The 23,400-nt window shown below is 32.5% G+C and overlaps 2 protein-coding genes across 2 annotated transcripts; both read left to right on the top strand.

Annotated features, from left to right (window-relative positions):
- Positions 1–123: 123 nt before the first annotated feature.
- On the top strand, positions 124–4,652 carry LOC128160519 (uncharacterized). The gene has a single exon (XM_052823848.1). The coding sequence runs from the start codon at positions 1,970–1,972 to the stop codon at positions 3,632–3,634; it is 1,665 nt and encodes a 554-aa protein (XP_052679808.1). The 5' UTR covers positions 124–1,969; the 3' UTR covers positions 3,635–4,652.
- Positions 4,653–8,117: 3,465 nt separating this feature from the next.
- On the top strand, positions 8,118–21,294 carry LOC128160522 (uncharacterized). Its single transcript, XM_052823854.1, has 3 exons — positions 8,118–8,184; positions 8,664–10,305; positions 18,701–21,294. Exons 2-3 carry the CDS (start codon positions 8,671–8,673, stop codon positions 20,081–20,083), a joined length of 3,018 nt encoding a protein of 1,005 aa, XP_052679814.1. The 5' UTR covers positions 8,118–8,184; positions 8,664–8,670; the 3' UTR covers positions 20,084–21,294.
- Positions 21,295–23,400: the final 2,106 nt, after the last annotated feature.

Here is a 23,400-nt window from a genome sequence, read left to right as displayed (position 1 = left end):
GTCAACATTTATGTATGCTAGCTGAAAGTGGAGATAAAGAATCTCAACATAGTATTCTGAGTGTTACATAAATATAAAATTAGAAAATAAATACCTGTTGTTTTCGAATCCAAAACACTTCTATACAAACTAGTCCAATGAGCCATTCGAGACCCGTTATGAATAAGAACTTTAAACTAGTGTTCTCTAAATGTGTTCGGTTGTATCGCCGGCTTAGCGGTTTTTTTATCTTTAATGAAAACGTGCATTTTTCTTTATATATGGGTCTTGTATCCATTTTTTAACCATTGAATTTTACGACAACACTTGCACTAAATTCGTGGAAAGAAGACCCCGAAACCACATAATAATTTAAAAATTGTGTAAATGATTAGGCGTTTAGATGAATTGCAGCATGTTGCTATATTTTTGTATTTATTGCCACCTGGTAAATTCAACATTTATAAGATGACACACTTTGTTGCTCATTTTTTTTGCAAAACAAAAATCATTACACTAAGGTAAATACAAATTTTAAACTCTTGTTATACGTTTTGGGTCTTTTTAATACAATCCATCTGAAATCATAATTGTATTCACAAAATCAGAGTTTTGGACTTCGCGATTCTTGAACTGTTTTGCCTAAAACCAAACTATATCACATCACGTACTTTTAAAAACAGTAAAATAAAAGCGGAGGACCAATGTTGGAAAAAAACAAATTTGTAAAATTGCAACGTTGTTCATTTAAATTAATACAAAATAGTTAAAAGCCGATACATGTATTGGTTTGTTTGTTTTTTTTAATCATTTTTCAAAAATATATACTTTATTTATCCATCGAATAATTTATTGGTATGTCAGGGACTTTAAGTACATTTACATTGTTGTTGTCCCATTTAATAGATTCCTTTAAAACTGTATTGATGAGAACTTCATAGATTTTTTATAAATATCAAACTTATCTCAAGTCCGTTTATGATTAAATGTTTATTAAAAAAAAATGCATATGTCAACTGGAAAGTTTTAACCGCTGTGCAGTGAATGCTAGAGAAGAAAACTATTTACAGTGATACCCAATTGGCTATGTTACTAGATGTTTTACCTTTCGGCGCGGCTTTGGATAATATATTACTTAAAAATAACTTACTAATAGGATTTTTTCACTCCCTAGTAAAATTTGCATAATAATATTGAAATAAAAATGTAACTTGAAATTTATTAGATATCCATCTTGTCAGGTTTCGACTGTTTTAAAAATATCCACATGTGGTTTGAGACATTGTTGTCTACTTAATTTTTGTTTTAAATTTCACTTACTTATGTCAAAGTCGAATAAGACGTTATCTAATACATTAAAGAGGCAAAGCGCGCAACATTACGTTTTTAGCATTCTGATTTTTTTATCTGGTTGCTTATTACTATTGTTATTGCATTTTTTAGAGAATTCTCAAGCAGCCTGAGACTGAATAGTTTATAGACGAGGAAATGTATCTCTATTCTCTTATCTCGGCTCAGATGTTAGCTTGCCTTAATTGATATTTGACAGGAAGCTGTTGTAAAAATCTTTGGTTAATATCATGATATTAATCCCAGATATAAATATAAATCAATTTTATATTAACCTTGGAATTTATTTGAAGCGCAAAACGATCTTGGGGAAACACTTTTTTGTTGCAAATGTTACAAAGAGGAAATTGGTGGCAAAAACAATTTAATTACTTTATGATTCAAAATAACTTAAAAAATTTCCTTTTGATTACGATCACGAAAATATTAATCAAGGACAATAAAAATGAGAGGGAAATGGCGTGTAATGCATGGAATGTTTTGGCTTAGTACTGTTTCCTAAAACGTATTGTAATTGCATTCTTTGCATTACAAATATAATGTGCGTTTGATACAAAAGGCTTTTATTTTTTGTATCATATTAAAAAAAACAACAACAAAAAACAAAATGTAGGTTTTGTTATTCGTTTCTATAACAAAGATGGATTCTCGTTATAATGCACAGGATGTTCACCGATGTGACCTTTGTGAGACCGCCGTAGTAGACAGCTACTGTGACATTTGCGATGTCAACCTCTGTTCGTCATGTATAGGAAAACACATCTTAGATGGATATGACAAACATACAATTGTTCCTTTCCGTGAAAGAAGATCCACCTTGATTTATCCGAAATGTAAAGAACATTCACAAAGAAAATGCGAATTGCAGTGCAAGGATTGTGGCGACAGTTTTGTTTGTCTATCTTGTACTGCATCAGAACTACACATTGGACATAGGTTTGTAGATGTTAAAAAGGCTTACAAGATGATGAAAGACGCCATTAAAAAGGATGCAGAAGAATTAGAAATCCACATTTCTCCTGTATATGACGAATATGCACTTGATTTGATGAATCAACTCACAAACCTGGATGGAGAATATGAGAAAGTTACAACGGCAATATCTAAAAAAGGAGAGGAATGGCACAAAGAAATAGATTATGTTGTCGAAAGAATGGAAAATGAAATCAGCAATATAAAGGTAAAACACCGAGAAGATTTACAGAAACAGTTGGATGAAATCAAACAGTTACAGTCTTTGATGAAACAAACATTACTGACCTTAAGAGAAATTCAGGAATCCACAGACGTTTCTTTTACCATCGAGTATAACTCTAAAATCACAGAGTTTAGCAAGTCTCCAACAAGGTTTCTGTATTCAATGCCAACATTCATTCCGAAACTTATAAGTCACGTAAAAATCTATAGTTATTTTGGTGAAATTACACCACTACGGACAACTAGAGAGGAACCTGTTGTGTCAGCAAAACCAGAAAATACTTTAGGTGGAGAATTACTGGGTAAACCAGAACTGAAGAAAATAATCCAGACTGGGTATGAAGAACTGCGCAGTGTTGCATGTCACAATGAAGACCGAATCTGGACGACGTGTGGAAAGACAAATGATATCAAATGCTTTAATATTAAGAGTTTTCTTCTTCACACAATCAAATCAAAATCTGGAAAATGGCCAAATGATTTGGCTTTAGACAAAGAAGGGAATCTACTGTTTTCTGAAGGGACAAGACGAACAGTGAATATAATTAAAAACGGAGAGTCAGAGGAGTTGATTAGAGTACAGGGGTGGATGCCTAATACCTTGTGTGTCACCTCTTCGAGTGACCTCCTAGTTTCCATGTACAATAATGAAAAAGATCAATCCAAGGTTGTTCGTTACACGGGATCTACAGAGAAACAAACCATTCAATTTGATGACGAAGGTAAACCTCTGTACTCGGGAAATAATGGAATCAAATACATTACCGTAAACAAAAACGGTGACATCTGTGTCTCTGACTGTAAGGCCGGTGCGGTTGTGATTGTTGATAAGGCCGGGAATTTTAGGTGTAAATATGCTGGTTATCCATCACGTACCAAGAAATCTCCATTTAAACCCTTTGGTATCACGGCAGACAGTCAAAATCGTGTCTTAATTGTAGATAGAAGCAACCATTGCATCCATATTCTAGACGGAAATGGTGACTTTCTTCGTTTTATCGATAATTGTAATCTAATGGATCCTTGGGGTTTATGTGTGGACGATTACGACAATCTGTTTGTGTGTGAGTTTTACAAAGGCTATATAAAGAAAATCAAATATTGTTAAACATGCACACAAAAAATAGTTGCATCGATGTACAAGTACAGAAATACTTTGCTGTGCATATACTAGTATTGTTGCGCGAATCGTAACTGTATATATTTATGAAAAATTCATTAATTTTATGTAATACATTGATTTAACTAACAATGATTCCAATGCAATATACAAAAACAAAATTATTTCCTCTTCCGCGCATCTTTCTCAATTGAATTCATTTGTTCCTTATTTACATGTGTTTTATTAATTGTTTCACTTCCGTCTTATGTAATTCAGTTTTAATGCACTTTTATATAATTTTCCGTTTCATGACTTTAAATCTTGTTTCCGTTTCATTATCTAATGATCATACTCCATAATCACAATTGTTTACGTCCTTTTGAGAGAAAATTGAGAATGTTATGATTATTATCAAAATTGATAGCAATTTGTATTCTCAGTAGCTCGCTAATACTCTATCTAAAAAATATTCAAAATATAGAAAATGGTTTTTTTTATACAGAAAATGTGATTTTTTATCTTTGTTTACACATATTACTTAAATGCTTCTTTATCAAAAGTAAATTTTATAGATAGAAATGTCAAATCCATAATTTTATAATGTTTCATTATGGATTCTGGTTTCAACATTTTCTGCATAAAAAACCTTATTGATGAAACTCCAATGGATACCAGGTATCTAAGAACATTGTATTCTCAACAATAATTCTCGAATGTAAAGGAAATCAATGCTTAAAGATTTTAGCAAGAGAACTGTGTTTTCTTTAGGACTTAATATTTAAGTGATGTTGTATTCAACAGTGTAGGCACATACATGTATATATGTTAATGGAGTTGAGATAAACTAATTTGGTAGGGATATCAGGAAATTCATCAATTCATTATTAGGTAACGTACGTGTTGCCATGACAAACCTTGATTCCTGTTAGGATTGACAGACACAAGTTGTCTGAAATAATGACAATGGATTGGTTTATTTAAGGAATGAATTCAATATTTATTTGTTTTATACGATATAAAATGGTTTGGGCAGTTTACGCTATATAAACCGCTTCACGGTTTATAAGAAAGCGTAAACTGTTTCAAATCATTTTATATCGTATAAAACTAATAAATATTGAATTCATTGCTTATAATTTATTTTACTCTTCATTGTAGATAAAAACGGTTATTTGACCTTTAAAATGACGTAAAATTGTACAAAATTCAAACGTAACGTCAGGCGTATTGATACGTTTTTGACGTTAGTCGTACTATTGTGTAGGCAACATTTTTTATACGATATAAAATAAGTTTTAGCCTATCAGAAAGCGCGTTACAACCTGAATTAATTTTTTTTCTTTATTGATATCATAAAGTTTGGGTTTTTATTTTTATTTTTTAAAACTCTCATGCAACCCATTTGCATTAAACATGTTCTGAATACTGCAGTAAGGTGCATCTCAAGAACGTGTCACTTTATTACTGAATCTGGTTTTTTTTCTCTAGTTTCAACTGGATAAAATATCTGGTTTCAGCGCTGCGGAAACCCTTTGGAAACAGAATTTTTTATTAATTGCAGATACATTATAATGGGCATCAAACATGTTTTATAAAGCGTTTAAATGCTTACAATATAAGTATATTTTAATATTTTATTTTGTATTGCAAGGATTTAACTCTCAGAAAATCGAGATATATTAGCGAATTAAATGTAAGTTAGGTGTATTGGCAGAAAATTGTGTTCATATATGTAAACCACCGAAACAAATTAGTGTGGGTTAGATGAGAGGAGATACCTGCATTTGTTTTCTCTTTTTTGAGAACAAGGAATAGCAAATCTCCTAACTATATGTTAATACCAACCTTTTTATTTTTATTTGAATACTGAGTTTAAAACGTATGCAATATTCAATATATATTGAATTTATAACCAAAAAGCTATTTGTTCTTATACTCGTTTATGTATTATTTTTTCTAAGCTAATGCAATTACGGATGTTATTTTCTATATTCGGTCCATGCAAAATGGCTCTTATATGTATAAGTTCAAAGTTACATCTTGACAGTAGCTTGGAAGATGACCTCATCGTCTGGCTTTGGAAAAGAAAAGACTGTTTCTGTATTTGTTTTGACATTGTTAAATGGTGACGGCTCCATCAACACAGACATACTGTATATGCATTGCACAATGTTACCAAATAGGTCTTATGAATGGTATGTTTGAAAAACCTAATTAATGTATCTTCAAAACTGAGATGAGATGATTTAAGATGAATCTCTCTTATAAGCTAATAGAATTATTCACTACCAGATTTATTTGTCCATTTCTATATAATAATTTTAATAGACTTGAATACCATTTTGAAGAATGTTGTAAAAAGACGTAATTAACTGCAGTAATTAGAAAAACAAATCAACGACACTCGATTATGCTTATTTGCTTATTGTTTTGCAATGCCATCTTCCTTCATACACACTTAAAATACCCAAGAAAAATGTATTTAATTTACAGTTCATTTTACGAGGTGAACATTATTTGTTAAAAGCACTTAGCACTTAATGCTGTCACTATTTTATAGGTATACTAAACTCTGATACGTGTATACGGTATCAAGGGTGTTTCCTATGGGCCCTGGAGCATGTTGGTAAAAGAGCAAGTAGTACTTATAATATTTTCTATGACGGTGGGAATTATTTGTATTTTGTGGGAAATACTGGTATTTCTAGTGAAATACTGGAAAATGAGGTGTACCTACATTCTTCATTCTTTAAATCATATAAGTTGGGGGTGTAGACAATAGTATACCGTGTTAGCAATCACGTGTAATCATAACATTGTTTTTTGTTTGAAGAATTTTTGGCTAGCCAGTAATGCATTGGGCATCAATCTTCAAAAATGTAAAAAAAAAAAAGAAAAAAAAAATGAAAGTGATAGTTTCACTACCCCCATATGCAACACACCTAAAAAGAGGCCCTCAACACTGTCAAGAGCCAGTTTGTTAAGACAACATATATTTTTAAAATACAAAAACTGGTGTGAAAAAAGCTATCGTTAAAGTTAAACTCTGCTATTCTTCTATAGGATGCTATAGGGAATAGAAGATATGGTGATTTTAAGATTCAATTTGCGGATACTGAAATGCCTAAACATGCCGCATTATGATTTAATGCTTACTGTTTATATCTTATATCCTAAACACATGTTTGGCATTAAAAAAATAACATAAATTAAGAATTTAAATTTGGAATTTCTAGTAATGCATTGTTTTGTGAAAATCAGTAGTATTTCCGAGGTAATTACTGGTAATTCTCAGCATTGGTATTTCCCGGTCAACCCTACTACATGTATGGAGGTATCAATCGCTAGATTTCTGTAACATCGGTAAGATATTTCTTTATACCCGCATTGAACATAAAAAGGTATTTAGCATTTTATTTAAATATTATATGATATTATCATAAATACTTTATTGGACAACAATATTATTAAAAATCGAAATAAATGGCTGAATTTTCATCATTAATTTTAATGAATTATCTACATAATATTATATCTTGTTATCCTACCAGATATGTAACTTGCTGGTTGATAATCATGCACTCTTAGAATGATTTAAAAAAATATTCAAAGATAGTTGTAACTATAAACAACACACGGGCTATGAAGGAGGATATCTTAGCAGAAGTAAATTATATAACAAGAGTGAGAGTGATGTAAAAAAAACAAACAAAAAAACCTGAATAATTAATTTTCTGCAATGCTTGCACCTTCATAACCACATGGATAACCATTGCTTGAGTGACCCATTTTAATGTTCAATCTTTCACTGAAGAGGTCAGTCTGTTAACATCAAAATATTCTAATATGAAGTTTGTAATTACACAAAACTGAGAAATTGTCTTACTATATTTTGGCTAATTTAACATACTTCATATAGATTGATATGATATACAAACACTAATTACTGCGTTGCATTTTCTTCAAATTAAAAAGTAATTGAAATCCAATTCTTACACTTTCAATGAATTTAACAATTCACCCAAAAATAATAGGAACTTGTATTGGGTAGTAACGTTTCTATACCAAACATTTCCTTTTCAATAATTGATTGATAGAATTTCCGATTTTATATCATTTCAAAAATCGTATAGAGGAATATTGACTTACAGGTTAAAGTATGGGGTTTTTTCTATCACCATTTTCCTGCATCTGCATGTTTATTGTCTATTTGTCCCCTAGCCGTTTCGTTTTTCCTTATAAAGTATGTAGACTTCATCCTTTAATATCGAAGACCATCTCTCAACCGACTTTTACATAAGATCCCAATGTGATAAAAATAATTGTAGGAAACACATCTGTTGTGTTAACAATATGTCCAAACCGAAGCATTATATCATTCATTATTTTCTTAAGCTTCAATATTTTTCAGAAATTCACACTCGAAAAAATACAGCTTGTATGAATAACGGGAAGTAACTCTAAATTGTTCAATATACTGTCAACTGACTGCATTCTGCCCAGGATCAGCCATGTTTAAGGCGTATCTTCGATAGAGCATTTTATAGAAAATACAAGTATGTGATACAGGGATACGGTAGGAAATTGTTATTTTAAAATCTACCACACAAAACCATGTGCAGTTTTCGATATTTTGCTTAACAATACACACTTCACATTTAGAAATTTACTTTCGATTTAACTTTATTGTATCCATTTTGTACATGTACGTATTCGCCCTATTAAATTTTTAGTCCCATTTTCAGATGCTTTGGGGAAGTTATATATTATATTAAGTACTTCTACCTCCTCCCCTTTCTTCTATATCAATTCATTTATTTCCCAGCGTTCATTACAACCGTTTACTCATAAAATACACCTACCCAGAATACCGCTTTTGAATGTTTAATGTCATTTTCGGTTCGCTCAAATAACATGCTACATTCTGCACTGATAAAAACACCAAAAGGTATAAATAACATTACATCGCTTTCGTGTTTTATCAATGTATATTAGCATTACTATACAGATTTGAAGTCTTTTAGATATTTTGTAGAACTATTATGGATCCCCGTTCTAGTGTGCAGGATGTGCATCGATGTGCCCTTTGTGAGACTGCCATAGTACATAGCTACTGTGACGTTTGTCATGTCAACCTCTGCAAGCCCTGTATAGGAGAACATATCTCAGATGGATATCAAAAACATGCAATTGTGCCTTTCCAAGAACGAAGAACAACCTTGATCTACCCGAAATGTGGAACTCATGAACATAAAAAATGCAAATTGCTATGCAAGAATTGTGCCAACAGTTTCATTTGTTCTTCTTGTACTGCATCTGAACAACATAGAGGCCATGTATTTGTAGAAGTCTCGCATGCTTACAAGACACAAAAAGAAATGGTTAAGAAGGATACAGAAGAATTAGAAAACAATATTTCTCCTATGTATGAAAAAATTGCACATGACGTGGAAAATCAGCTTGCCAACCTGGATGGAGGATATGAGAAAATTACAACAACAATGTCCAAACAAGGAGAGCAATGGCACAGAGAGATCGACATTATCATCAACAAAATGAAAACTAAAATCAGTAAGATAAAAGTAAAGCACAGAGATATTTTACAGAAACACTTAGATGAAATCAAACAGTTACAATCTCTTATAAAAGAGACATTTCTGATCTTAATGGATATCGAGAAATCCACTGAAGTATCTCCAATTATTGAATACAGCTCCAAGATCAGAGAGTTCAGAAAACTTCCACCCAAAGTTAAGGTATCACTGCCAACATTCATTCCAAAACCTATAGACCGAAACAAGCTATATACCTTTGTTGGAGAGATCACCCCATTAGCTACTGTCACAGAAGAAGTTTCATCTCTTAATCAATCCAACACTCCATTCAGTGGATTACGGGATGAACCAGAACTTGTTGCCACAATGCAGACTAAATACACAAGTCTATACAATGTTTCATTTTGGGGTAAGGACAAGATATGGACAAATGGAGATACCAATGATATCAAATGCTTCAACATCAATGGTTCTCTTCTTCAAACAATTAAGACAAAATCAGAGAAATCGCCGAATGTTATAGCTGTAGATAGCGATGGAAATCTATTGTACTCTGACTGGTCAGTAAAGACAGTGAATAAAGTGAAAAATGGACAGACAGAGGAGTTGATCAGATTACAGGGATGGAAGCCTTGTAATCTGTGTGTCACTTCCAATGGTGATCTGCTGGTTACCATGTACAGTAATGATAATACTCAATCAAAAGTTGTCCGCTACTCTGGATCTACAGAGAAACAGGCAATACAATTCGATGATGAAGGTAAACCTTTGTACTCAGGAAATGGCTATACAAAATACATCACTGAAAACAGAAACCATGACATTTGTGTAGCTGATTATGTGGCCGGTGCAGTAGTGGTGGTTGATCAGGGCGGGAAACTCAGATGGAAGTACACCGGTCATCCCTCAGTTACCAAGACCAAACCATTTTTACCCTGGGGTATCACAACAGACAGGCAGAGTCGTATCCTGACATCAGATTATAAGAACCATTGTATCCATATAGTGGACCAGAATGGACAGTTTCTCCGTTACATTGATAACTGTGATCTGGAGAATCCTACTGGTTTATGTGTGGACAATAATGACAGTTTGTTTGTGTGTGAGTTAAACAAAGGGAACGTAAAAGAAATCAAATACTAAAAAGATGGACAATGATGGATTTTTATAAAGATTTTTTTTATTAAATAAAAGGAAAGGGGCGCAACTTTTCAAGAAAATGTAATTAATTAGGACACATTCCACTCTTACATATTGATACTTAAACATGACAATTATGTCCAAGTATAATGAGTATTAACCCCAGACATATCTGTTATGCACCCATATTCAATAAACCTGGGGCTATTATGGATCAGATACCTTAAAAGAATGTTTTGCCTTTCATAAACTGCAACAAGGTTTCATGGGTTTAGTTTTCATTACTTGCCGATAATGATTCAAAATATTTTAACTTAAATCCGTCGTTCTTTCTTTTTCTCACAATTCTCATTCTATAAAAGCTTCATCTATTTCTTCAACTTCAGCATATGGTTAAAATTTGGATCTTTGATATTACATGTACATGTATCACATAATAAAATGCACTAAACGTTTTTGTAAACCGTCAAATAAGGTACCATAGATCGACATGGACAATTAAAGAATACGAGTTATCTGTCTTTGTGGCACTTCATCTGATTGACTTCATCTCAATGACTTCATTGATATGCTCCTGCCACATTAATAAATGTCGTAAATATTAATTATCATAAAAAACATATGAATTAAAAAGTTTGATAATTTGTATTAGGTTAAAATTAGACAACTTTTTCCATTCGCACCTATTTAACAATATCAATGTGATGTTGTAAATTTTGAATTGTCTGGCTGGGTGTAAATTTTATACAAAATTATAACATGTCACGTTGTCAATTTTGTATCTACACCCAGCCAGTAAATTCAAAATTTACAACATTACATCAGTATAGATGTGGTGGTTATATTTCGTTAAAGAAAGATAAAAATATAACTTAGCAAATGTGGTATTAAAAAAATGAAAGTACAGTTAATTTAATCCTTTTGTTTGCTGTAAAAGCAGGTTTAAATAGAGTTACAATGTAATTTAATTCTTAGGAATCAATATCATTAAAACTTGACCCTGAAGCTAGTCCTGCAGCATATATCCTTAATGTTTGGATTACCTTCTACTTATACATGTAAATTTATTACTAAAGGTATTTTATTTTTAGTATAGAATGCATCAGAGAGAGACCTGTCCCTCTGTACATCTTTGCGGTAGGTTAAAATAAGACAGTGAATGTTGAAGCTAGTCCTACAGCAAAATTGGTTAATGTTTTGATAACACTGAACATGTATGTTCTACAAATAAACGTTTATTAATAAGCAAAAATATTTTGCGATCACCACTAATTATTTGAAGTTTATGCTTAATTACAATTTGTTATACATTTAGAAATATATATATATATATATATATATATATATATATATATATATATATATATATATATATATATATATATATATATATATATATATATATATATGCCATTGTGTGCATTATTATATGTCTCGTATATTTTTCTATAATCGAAAACTTAGAATGATAAGAAATATTAAAGATTTATTTATAATTATATTTCCCAAATACAATCATACTATTATCTAATCCAGAGGGCCCTGGACCCCAGGTGAAGATATATTAAGAGGTTATCTGCGGAGATTTAACCTCACAATCAACTGTATTTGTTTCTTGATAAAATTATGAGATAAAACACCATTAAGCTTACCATTGAATTTTATACAAACTATCTTTTGGTTCCATGAATCATAAGATAAAACATTTACATACAGTTTTAAAAATCAATATTCGTCCAAGATTACAATCATATAGATATTTTTGTCACCAGAACGCCCAAATAATGTTGAAGGAAAGTAGTTTAACAATGAATCTGTATCTACACGAAAAGTTTAAACAAGTCAAGTACATTTTTATTTCCGATATGACATTGTTTCGCGCAAAATCACATTGGTATTGCAACATAGAATTTAAGCGTGGAGGTTGTAAATATTGGTATCATAAAGTAATGAAATTGTCATTAAATTAATATTTAGGCCATAAGCTACATGATACTAAGAGAAAACACTTTGTTGTTGACATTTTGTTCAATAATGCACCGTTCTTCATACAGTTTTTAACATCAAAGGAAAAGATGCTACTTTAAATTCAAACCAGCAATGAAATGTATACCCAGTTTGGTTCTGCAGGCTTGAAGATCAGCACCATATGTCATCAAGATGAAACATTCCCCAGTCATACCTACAGCGTAAAAGACACAGCGTTCTTCACAATATACAACACGGACGAACACAATGTCATCATTTCATCGGAACAGATATCTTCTAGCCAGGAAAATGATACACAGAGATATTAAAGATGTAAATACCCAGCTGAATGTGGTATGAACAGATGTCCTGACTTTGGTCACATGTTAACTCGGTGATTCTGGTCAGTTCCTGTAAGGAGATGGGTGACTTTGGTCAGGGGGCAACGTAAACAAACAGACGGCATCGTGGGTAATGCGCGTGCTTTTGTCCTTTGCACGTGCATTGTTATTGTATTTTTGCGAAGAGAATGGATATGAACTGTTGGTCAACTTTTGACTGGAGAAGTGTAATGGTTAAATTAGGCCCCAGTGGATAATTGAATCATAAATGAGGGTAATGCAAAAGAGATGGGAGAGGCCTTCTGCAATAGAGTTTTATGGTGCATAATGGTAGAGCATTCAATTTTCGTATTATGTTGCTAAAATAAGGCATTATTTTCATCCTAAAGTGGTATAGGCTTTGATTCCCTGCCTTTAATATATAAACCTGTATCGGGGTTAAAACGTGAAATGTGTTGTGTTTTGAAGATCGTAGGAGATGTTGTGTGGAATCATTTTGTTTTGATAATTTTAAGAATCCTTTTCATATGATTGTTCGTTTTTATGTTATAAAGAATCACAGAAGACAATTCATTAATAATAAACTTACTATCTAGAGCCTCTAATTTAGCCTACTCCTCAGTAAATTTTTTCTCTTCAATCTTGGGTAAAAATAAATTTAGTAAGTTGACCCGTCCAAACAAAAAACTCGAAATTTATTGCATACAAAAAATTGCAAACGCTTTTAGACATATCAAACAAAATCAACATGCTAATCTCAACACGTTAAGTTAGCCAGCTACAATATACACATGATGAATAACTATCCTTACTGACTTGTCCTTTTAGCTGATGACAATAATACGCAAGCCAGCATCTATTAGCCATCCAGTGTATCCATTTATAGATTAATTTACTGTAGCAGCTCAAAACACGGAATTTCCCTAAAATACAACAAACAGTAGTAAAACTTGTTAAAGTACAATTTTGCTGTCATTTGGTCTTAAAAATACCATATTATGTTACAAAAAATTTATGACTTCTTTTATAACATTCCATTTGTCAATCTTTTTAGATGACTTCATTATATTTGTTGACGTGTTGAAATTGAACATGAACATGAATCTGTATCTGAATCAATTTAGTACCATTTTTTGACTAAACATCATCTTTAACTAAGTCTACATACATGTAAGGATGAGAACACATAATGATTAAGTCATTCATTACTTTTATGAATTCTTCATAACAACAACATTGGGCAATATAACTTTTGACGAGTCGAAATCAGTGGCTGATCATTCATCACTTAATAAGATTATTATCCTATGTTCCTGTTCACAAATCATGATTTAAACAATATAAATAAAAGCATGTCTTTAATGTTTCATGAAGGTAGCGATCATTGCATTAAAATGCATAACATACGTTTACGGATTGTTTGAATTTTTTACGCCACATATACCTTCCTAATAAAGAATAATCGAATAAAGCATTTTAATGTTATTTATATATTTAAAAAAAATGGTTAAAGTAATCATAAAAAGTAAGTTAAAGTAACTAAATTGTTAATGTTAGATAGAATGAATAGTCAACGCTTTTATTTTTAGAACTTCGAGTCTGACTTTATTTCGAGCAGTCCGTGGGTTTTTTTAGGTTGCTGCAGAGTCGATCGATCGATAAACTTGTTAATACTGGATCGTGTAGATTTCGCCCCCGTCAGGTTCTATAGAGCTATAAGTTTCAATCGGTTTTCCTAAGAAAAAAGAGCAGAAATTACTAAGTGGATGTAATGTCCATTCTGAGGTCCGTACTGTTAGCAAACAATAACGACGAATAATCTACTTTCTTCATAATTTAGGGGGAAAAAACTAGACGGGCTCTTTAAACCCTATAAATATTTTGACATCAAAAATATTGTATCAATCAATTGCTAAAGATAAACAATATCTATCTTGCAATAATATTTTCTATTTTTGTCGGTTGATTTCTCCCACAAGATTAAAGTAATTGCAATGAAACCACAACGTGTTGCCGTAAACTTCGTGACTTTTGAACTTATCACAAAATAATAAATAATTAACGTTTATGAGCTATACATTTAAGTTAACTCCAATAATGTGATATACAAATAAAAGGAAAACACCTCCGTGCTGAAAAATGTGTTTAAAAGGCATAATTATATAAACAATTATTTTATTTCATTAGTTTCCAAAGTTGACAAACGAAAAAGTATAAAGGTCATAGATGTATGACACGGGAGGTTACCTTACAATTTCAATATGCTGTCAGCTGACCGCAGTTTGAGAGAGAGCAGCCATGTTTACGAAGTAAATTCGTATTTTAAATAGAAAAAAAAACTTATATAGGATACTGTTATATGGTATGAAACCTTTAAAATTTTATATATCTACTACATCAATTAACACATCAGCAGTTTTTTAATATTTTGATTTAACTGTAATTTTAACAACATTATTATCCATAGCATTGAAAAATCAACATTTGTTTCAAACTTTATGCATGTACCCATTAAGTAGGCGTTATAAAAGGCGGTACAGTGACGGCATTGTATTTCCGTTCAGATGTATGTGAAGGTGGGATAGTCTATTTGTGTATTTTTACAAGTTTACAACTGTCAGGAAAAAAGAAACACAATTTCTCTACTATTTCCTCAAGTAGACAAAGTAAGAATTGTTCTGTTGGTGGTTGGACTGCAGCAAAAGACTTTATCTACTAGTAATATAAAATTCGGATGTCATTTTAGGGAACATTATCATAAAGATTTTTTTAAATTGTAGAACAAACATGGATCCTCGTTCTAGTGCCCAGGATGTACACCGATGTGACCTTTGTGAGACCGACATGGAACACAGCTACTGTGACTTTTGTCATGTCAACCTATGCATACATTGTATAGGCAAACACATCTCGGATGGGTATCATAAACATGCAATTGTACCTTTCCAAGAACGAAGATCAACCTTGATCTATCCGAAATGTAAAACTCATGAAGAAAAAAATTGTAAATTGCTATGCAAGAATTGTGCCAACAGTTTTATTTGTTCCTGCATCTGAACAGCATAATTATAAAGGACATATATTTGTAGAAGTCTCGGATGTTTACAAAACACAGAAAGGCCTTTTGATACCCTTCAGGTGGAAAGTTCATGAGTCCTGCATGCTGGCTATGGGGAGTGTGACAGACGTGGTCACAGAGTCCATCCAATCCGGAAAAGTCCAATTTGACATCACCGGCTTCCTCCAGTCCGTGATGCTGGCCGACGTGAATTTCTGCAGTTAGTTGACATCCTCTCAATGATTCATTTGTTTTACCTGTATCTGATTTAAAAAAGAGCGACAAAAAGTTGTTTAGCATATGTAAATATACATATGATATGTACATTCTTCCATATTTTGTGTATATACGTAGGTTAGTGTAAGTTCCCATTAAATGGGTATATTTGTGAGAAACATTTATTACACAGATCTTGAAATTGTGTTTCTTTTTTCCTGACAGTTGTAAACTTGTAAAATTGCTACAAAGTCATGTTTTTAAATTTTTAAGATTTGATGAAATAAGGGATTTACATGGAAAAAAGTTAGTTTTGTTATAAGCATTAATACATATAAAGGGATTTATTAAAGCAGATGGTATACTTGTATGGGGTATTATCATTTTCTGCTCTCGCCCATATTTTTCTTAACTGTTTTTATAGCGATGACTTTTTTCACAGTTTCACCGTTCTTGGTTGGAAGAAGTTTATGGTCGGCCATTTTGCACACAGAGGTGACCTCTACATCCCCAGAGCTCCTCAACCGGTCAGTGCAGCAATGTTGAATAATGAGAGCGTCGCATACGTCTTATTTTATCACCCAGGGCACTGTATGAAAACAATAGAGGATTGTTTATTCGTTACAACTCTGCAGTTACAAAATGTAGAATGCAAAACACTGCGATTTAACTCAGTTAGATGTATTCGGAGGAATGAAGGGCGGATCCGAATCTCCGCCATTCGGGCATCGTACAGCATCTGAAGTCTGCCAACACCACTCAGTACCTGATTCCATTCCTACCCAACATACTGGACCGCCTACTCTCCATTGCCACACAATTCTCATCAGATGGCTTGTCCTTGTGTCTAGAAACGTTGCCCATACTGTTAACTGTATGTTGGTCTAGATTATCAATCACAAATTCAGTAATTGTCAATGCTATTTTCTTTCTCTCTCTTTTTCTCTGCATTTCGTGCCAAATTTTTCTTTTTTTCTAGGGTGCCAGAGACTCCCTCATTCTCTTCATTGTTTTAGTTTTAAACTTTTATGAATTAAAAATCAATTGATTTTGTCAATGTGCATTACATTTTTTGCAGGTAGATCAAGCTTTCATTGCATCAATAGAAAGCAATGTGTGTAATAAAATGAATATTCTTGATCAATTTCTGCATTGCTTATCAATATACTTAAATGAAAGAAAGATCAGATGGAGGCAAACATGTGTAAGGCTGACAAGGAAGATGAGGATAAAGAGGAAGACGACTGGGAAGATGAAGATGCTGATGGGGAGGAAGAAATCCAGCTGAGGGGGCAGACTCTTTCCGATTTGATTTACAGTATGGCGGTCAAGTTCAATGGTGATTATACTCTGTATACTGTTAAGAAAGCATTGATAAGGTGAAAGTGTCAAATAAACTTTTACTTAAAGATTTTTTAACTGGCTGTTATGGAAAAAAAATCAAGTCTTATTGACAGTACGGCAGCCAAGTTGCATGATGATTATACTCAGTATACTGATAATGACTAATTGGTGGTAAAAAGGGGGGTTGTCAAATATATATATACCTTTACTTGAAGGGTTTGCAGCTGACTGGTACGGAAATATATCAAGTAAAACCTGTAAGCGGATTTGCTTGTGTGAGTGATCAAAACTCTTCCTCTTGCACTAAAGCAATGGAAATCGGAGATTTCATTTGAAGGAAACATGGATAAAGATGTTAATTTGAAATATTTCTTCATTTCTCTATGATGGAAAGGATATTTAATCAGCTGTTTGAAATGTTTTACTTCAGGGTATGATGTTGATGAGGAGGAGGAAGAGGACCCTGATTTCTCCAAAAGACCCGACCTACCAGATAGATTTACAGGTCAGTGTGCATGTCAATAATGCATATGAGTGAACGTAGCGTAGAGAGTTAAAATCAAAAAGACATAACCTAAGATGTTTTCAATATAATTGTGGTGGAATTGATTCACATTAATGTTTCGAGTTTTGAGTTTTAGTACAAATACATGTATAATATGCACCCTCACGTCAATAGTTAGGTGGAAAATGCAAAAAATGATCAATGTATAATACTCTAAGGCCCTAAACGACAAACTTATTAATCATGAGATTTTTATTTTTAGTAACTGAAAAAGTGCATTTAATAGAGGCATTAAAGGGGAGATAAAAAAGATAAAAAGTAGTGATCTATAAGGAATTGTTCCTTTTTTCTGTGTCCCCCCCCCCCACGTTCTTTGTTTTAATTTGCACTCGCCTCCAGATCGACGTCAATCCGTAGAGGGGAATCAGTAGAATGAAACTTAAATTTTCATGTGAAGGGGATGATTTTAGTATCAGCGCTTTACTTTCTATTCGGTTTTTTCTCAGTGGACACATTTTATTATTCATCCCACCCAACCACTTCCAGTCAATGATTTAAAAAATCTGAACGGTGTATCGAGATGACTTTAGTGCATACTTCTATCTATAAGGATAACCGAATAATTTAATACATTTTTTTATATTCATTTGTAGAAAAACTATAATGGATCATCAGAACAGTGCCCAGGATGTGCCCCGATGTGACCTTTGTGAGACCGCCATAGTACACAGCTACTGTGACTTTTGTCATGCCAACCTGTGCATACCATGTATAGGCAAACACATCTCAGATGGATATGATAACCATAAAATAGTCCCTTTTCAGGAACGAAGATCAACCCTCATTTATCCAAAATGTAAAAAACATCAACAGAAAAATTGTGAATTTCAGTGCGCAGATTGCGATGAAATATTTATTTGTTCTTCTTGTACTGCATCTAAGCAGCACAAAGGGCATACATTCCTGGAAGTTTCAGAAGTTTACAAAATAAAGAAAGAAATTATGGGAAAGGATACAAAAGAATTAGAAATCCGTATATTCCCTACATATGAAGAAATTGCACGTGACTTGGAAAATCAGCTTGCAAACCTAGATGGAGGATATGAGAAACTAACAACAACAATGTCCAAACAAGGAGAGCAATGGCACAGAGAAATCGACGCCATCATCAACAAAATGAAAACTGAAATCAGCGAGATTAAAGTAAAACATAGAGATATTTTACAAAAGCATTTAGATGAAATTAAACGAAAACAGTCTCTCATAAAACAAACACTACAGGCCTTAAAAGAAATGAAATATTCCAACGAAGTATCTCCAACAATTGAATACAGCTCTAAAATCAGAGAATTTAGCAAGCTTCAACCCAAGGTTCAGGTATCACTGCCAACATTCATTCCGAAACCAATAGATCGTGAGAAGCTGTATAATTTGTTTGAACAGGTCACTCCATTGTCTACCGCTACTGAAGAGGATGTATTGTCACAAGACCAACCAAGTTCCTCTGGAAAAGAACTAATGGATGAACCAGAGCTAATTTCCACTATACAGACTGGGTATAAAACACTACGCATTGTTTGCTGTCACAAAGAAGATAGAATATGGACATGTGGAGATACCAATGAAATCAAATGCTTCAGCGTTGATGGATCACTCTTCCAGAGAATCCAGACAATATCAGGAAAATGGCCCAATGATATATTTGTAGACAGTGAAGGGGATCTTTTGTACTCCAATCGGATAGCAGGGACAGTGAATAAAGTAAGGAATGGAAAGACAGAAGAGTTGATCAGATTGCATGGATGGGGGCCGTGTAAGGTGTTTGTTACTTTTTCTGAATATTTGCTAGTTACCATGTGCAGTGATAATTTAACTCAATCCAAAGTTGTCCGCTACTCGGGATCCACTGAGAAACAAACAATTCAGTTTGATGATGAAGGTAAACCTCTGTACTCAGGGAATACCAAGATCAAAAACATAACTGAGAACAGAAACCATGACATCTGTGTAGCTGACTATGGGGCTGGTGCTGTAGTGGTGGTTAATCAAGGCGGGAGACTCAGATGGAGATACACCGGTCATCCCTCAGTTACAAAGAAGGAAGCATTTAAACCTTGTGGTATCTCAACAGACAGTCAGAGTCGCGTACTAACAGCAGACACTGAGAACCATTGTATCCACATTCTGGATCATAATGGACAGTTTCTCCGTTACATTGATAACTGTGCTCTGGAGTATCCTTATGGTTTATGTGTGGGCAATAATGACAATCTGTTTGTGTGCGAGTATTATAAAGGCAATGTAAAGAAAATCAAATATCTAAACTAGACATTCAAGCTGTGACAAATTATTGTCTTATAAAACACTTGTTCGGTATGTATTAACATACTGAACAAGTGTTTATAAGACCTTTATTGTAACAACAAGGTTATATATTATGATGACACATGATTGATTTACAATATGCTCTTTGATTTATACAAGGAAAGGATAAGGACGATAATTACAAGAAAATGTGCAAGAAAGTTAGCACGTTTAGGAACCATCGACTCGAAACAATTGAGTTAACTCAATCGGAATGGTGCTACAGTCTCGAACGAAATTCAATCACTTTAACATTTGCAATTGATTATACCTTCTTGAACTGGTATATATGAAGTCTCATCTGCAACATGTTATACTTAAAAAGTTTGTATTATAAGCAGTTTTTGCACAATCAGAATTTGTATGGCAGAATAATAATGTTAGATAAAACCAAAGATATATTAATAGTTAATAAACAACATATTTCAGAAGAATGAATTTTAAATATACATTAATAATTGTTACTCCTTCAAAAATGAGACTAGATTAATTATTCAACACAACATCTGTCGCTATGCTCAGAGATCGCGGAAACGTGTGTAACGTTAATTAGTAGTATAAACCATAGTTTATTTTGAATATTGCGTCTAAAAATGGCATTGAATATTTCATTTCGAAAAACTAATGTGAAATAAATGTATGAGGGTGGAATTCAAATAATTATTTTACTTTCTTATTTATTGAATGTTTACATGAAAAGAAAATTATCAGTGGTATTGGGGGATTGAATCGGGTGCCTTTGGTGTGTAAGCATGTGACTCATACCACTAGTCTAAGTCGGATTTATCTTTATAGTAACATATTATCTTTATTATAGAAAATACATTTAGGTTTTTGGTAAATTATTTTGTGATGTTAGAAAGAATAGCATTCTGGATCATTCTTGCATAGCTCACTTTCATTGTCCAAGAGAAAGACAAGGGAGAAGATGCAACTTCGTTGTAAAGACACTAATTTTTAACATTCACAGTGTGTCCTTGCTTAGGTATGTGTATTTGTTAATTTCTTTGCTAATTGCAATGATAGTGTATGTGTGTAAACAAATTTTATTCTCTTTTTAATATTGAGATATAGTTTTTGAATGAGAAAAGATAAACCTGTACTTACATGTATTAGACAAAGAAAACCGGTAATACTATAGATAAATGAGTAATAAAGAGTATTGGGAGTATATATATAATAATGATATACAAGTGCAATAAACAGATTTTTATCTTAATTTTTAGGATCTGCCAACATTTATGTATGCTAGCTGAAAATGAAAATAAAGAACCTCAACACAATATTCTGAGTGTTACATAAACATAAAATTAGGGGAGAAAATACCGGTTGATTTCGAATCCAAAACATTTCTATACAAACTAGTCCAATGAGCCATTCGAGATCCGTTATGATTCAGAACTTTAAAGTAATGTTCTCTACATGTCTTCAGTTGTATCGCCGACTCAGCGGACTTTAATCTTTCCTGAAAACATGCATTTTTCTTTATATTTGGGTCTTGTATCAATTTTTAACCATTGTATTGTACGACGACACTTGCACTAAATTCGTGGAAAGAAGACCCCGAAACCACATAATAATTTGAAAATTGTGTAAATGATTAGGCGTTTGGATGTTTTGCAGCATGTTGCTATATTTTTGTATTTACTGCCACCTGGTAAATTCAACATTTATAATGACACATTTTTTTGCAAAACAAAAATCATTACACTAAGGTAAATATAAATTTTAAATTCATGTTGTACGTTTTGGGTCTTTTTAATACAATTCATTTGAAATCATAATTGTATTCACAAAATCAAATTTTCGGACTAGGCGATTCTTGATCTGCTTTTGCCTAAAACCAAACTATATCAGATCACCTACTTTTATAAACAGTAAAATTAAAGCGAAGGACCAATTTTGGGAAAAAACAATTTTGTAAAATTGCAACGTTGTTCATATGAATTCATACAAAATAGTTAAAAGCCGATACATGTATTGGTCTTTTTTTTAAAATAATTTTTTCAAAAATATATACTTTATTTATCCATCGAATAATGTATTGGTATGTCAAGGAACTTTAAATAAATTTACATTGTTGCTGTCCCATTTAATAGATTTCTTTAAAACTGTGTTGATGAGAACTTTATAGATTTTTGATAATTATCAAACTTATCTCGAGGATCAATATCCGTTTATGATTAAATGTTTATAAAATAAAATAAATGCATATGTCAACTTAAAAGTTTTAACCGCTGTGCAGTGAATGCTAGAGAAGAAAACTATTTACAGTGATACCGAATTGGTTATGTTACTAGATGGTTTACCTTCGGCGCGGCTTTGGATAATATATAACTTAAAAATAACTTACTAATTGGATTTGTTCACTCCCTAGTAAGATTTGCATTACAATATTAAAATAAAAATGTAACTTGAAATTCATTAGATATCCATCTTGTCGGGTTTTGGCTGTTTTAAAAATATCCACTTGTGGTTTTAGGCATTGTTGCCTACTGAATTTGTGTTTTAAAGTTCACTAACTTATGTCAAAGTCGAATAAGACGTTATCTAATACAATAAAGAGGCAAAGCTCGCAACGTTACGTTTTTAGTTTTCTGATTTTTTTATCTGGTTGCTTACTACAATTGTTATTGTCTTTTTGAGAGACTTCTTAAGCAGCCTGTAACTGAAAAGTTTATAGACGAGGAAAGGTATCTCTATTCTCTTATCTCGGCTGAGATGTTAGCTTGCCTTAATTGATATTTGACAGGAAGCTGTTGGAAAAATCTTTGGTTAATATCATAATATTAATCCCAGATATAAATATAAATCAATTTTAATATTAACCTTGGAAACGCAAAACGTTCTTGGGGAAACATATGTTTGTTGCGAATGTTACAAAGAGGAAATTGATGGCAAAAATAATTTAATTACTTTATGATTCAAAATAACCTCAAAAAATTCCCTTTGATTACGATCACGAAAATATTAATCAAGGCAATAAAAATGACAGGGAAATGGCGTGTAATGCATGGAATTTTTTGGCTAAGTACCGTTTCCTAAAACGTATTGTAATTGCATTCTCTGCATTACAATTATAATACAAAGTATAATGTGCGTTTAATACAAAGCACCTATTATTTATTTTATCATAATAAGAAAACACCCAACAAAATGTAGGTTTTGTGATTCGTTTCTATAACAAATATGGACTCTTGTTATAATGCACAGGATGTTTACCGTTGTGACCTTTGTGAGACCGCCGTAGTACACAGCTACTGTGACATTTGCGATGTCAA

This window comes from Crassostrea angulata, chromosome 8 (assembly GCF_025612915.1).
Source record: "Crassostrea angulata isolate pt1a10 chromosome 8, ASM2561291v2, whole genome shotgun sequence".
NCBI lineage: Eukaryota > Metazoa > Mollusca > Bivalvia > Ostreida > Ostreidae > Magallana > Magallana angulata.
The sequence above is the reverse complement of the archived record's forward strand: the minus strand, read 5'-3'. Positions and strand labels throughout refer to the sequence as shown.

Bases quoted from the DNA above. Each gene is read 5' to 3' on its own strand.
- LOC128160519 (XM_052823848.1), top strand. From the start codon at position 1,970: ATGGATTCTCGTTATAATGCACAGGATGTTCACCGATGTGACCTTTGT.
- LOC128160522 (XM_052823854.1), top strand. From the start codon at position 8,671: ATGGATCCCCGTTCTAGTGTGCAGGATGTGCATCGATGTGCCCTTTGT. The intron at 10,306-18,700 runs GTAAAAGAAATC...GCATCTAAGCAG, and splicing joins GTGAGTTAAACAAAGGGAAC to CACAAAGGGCATACATTCCT.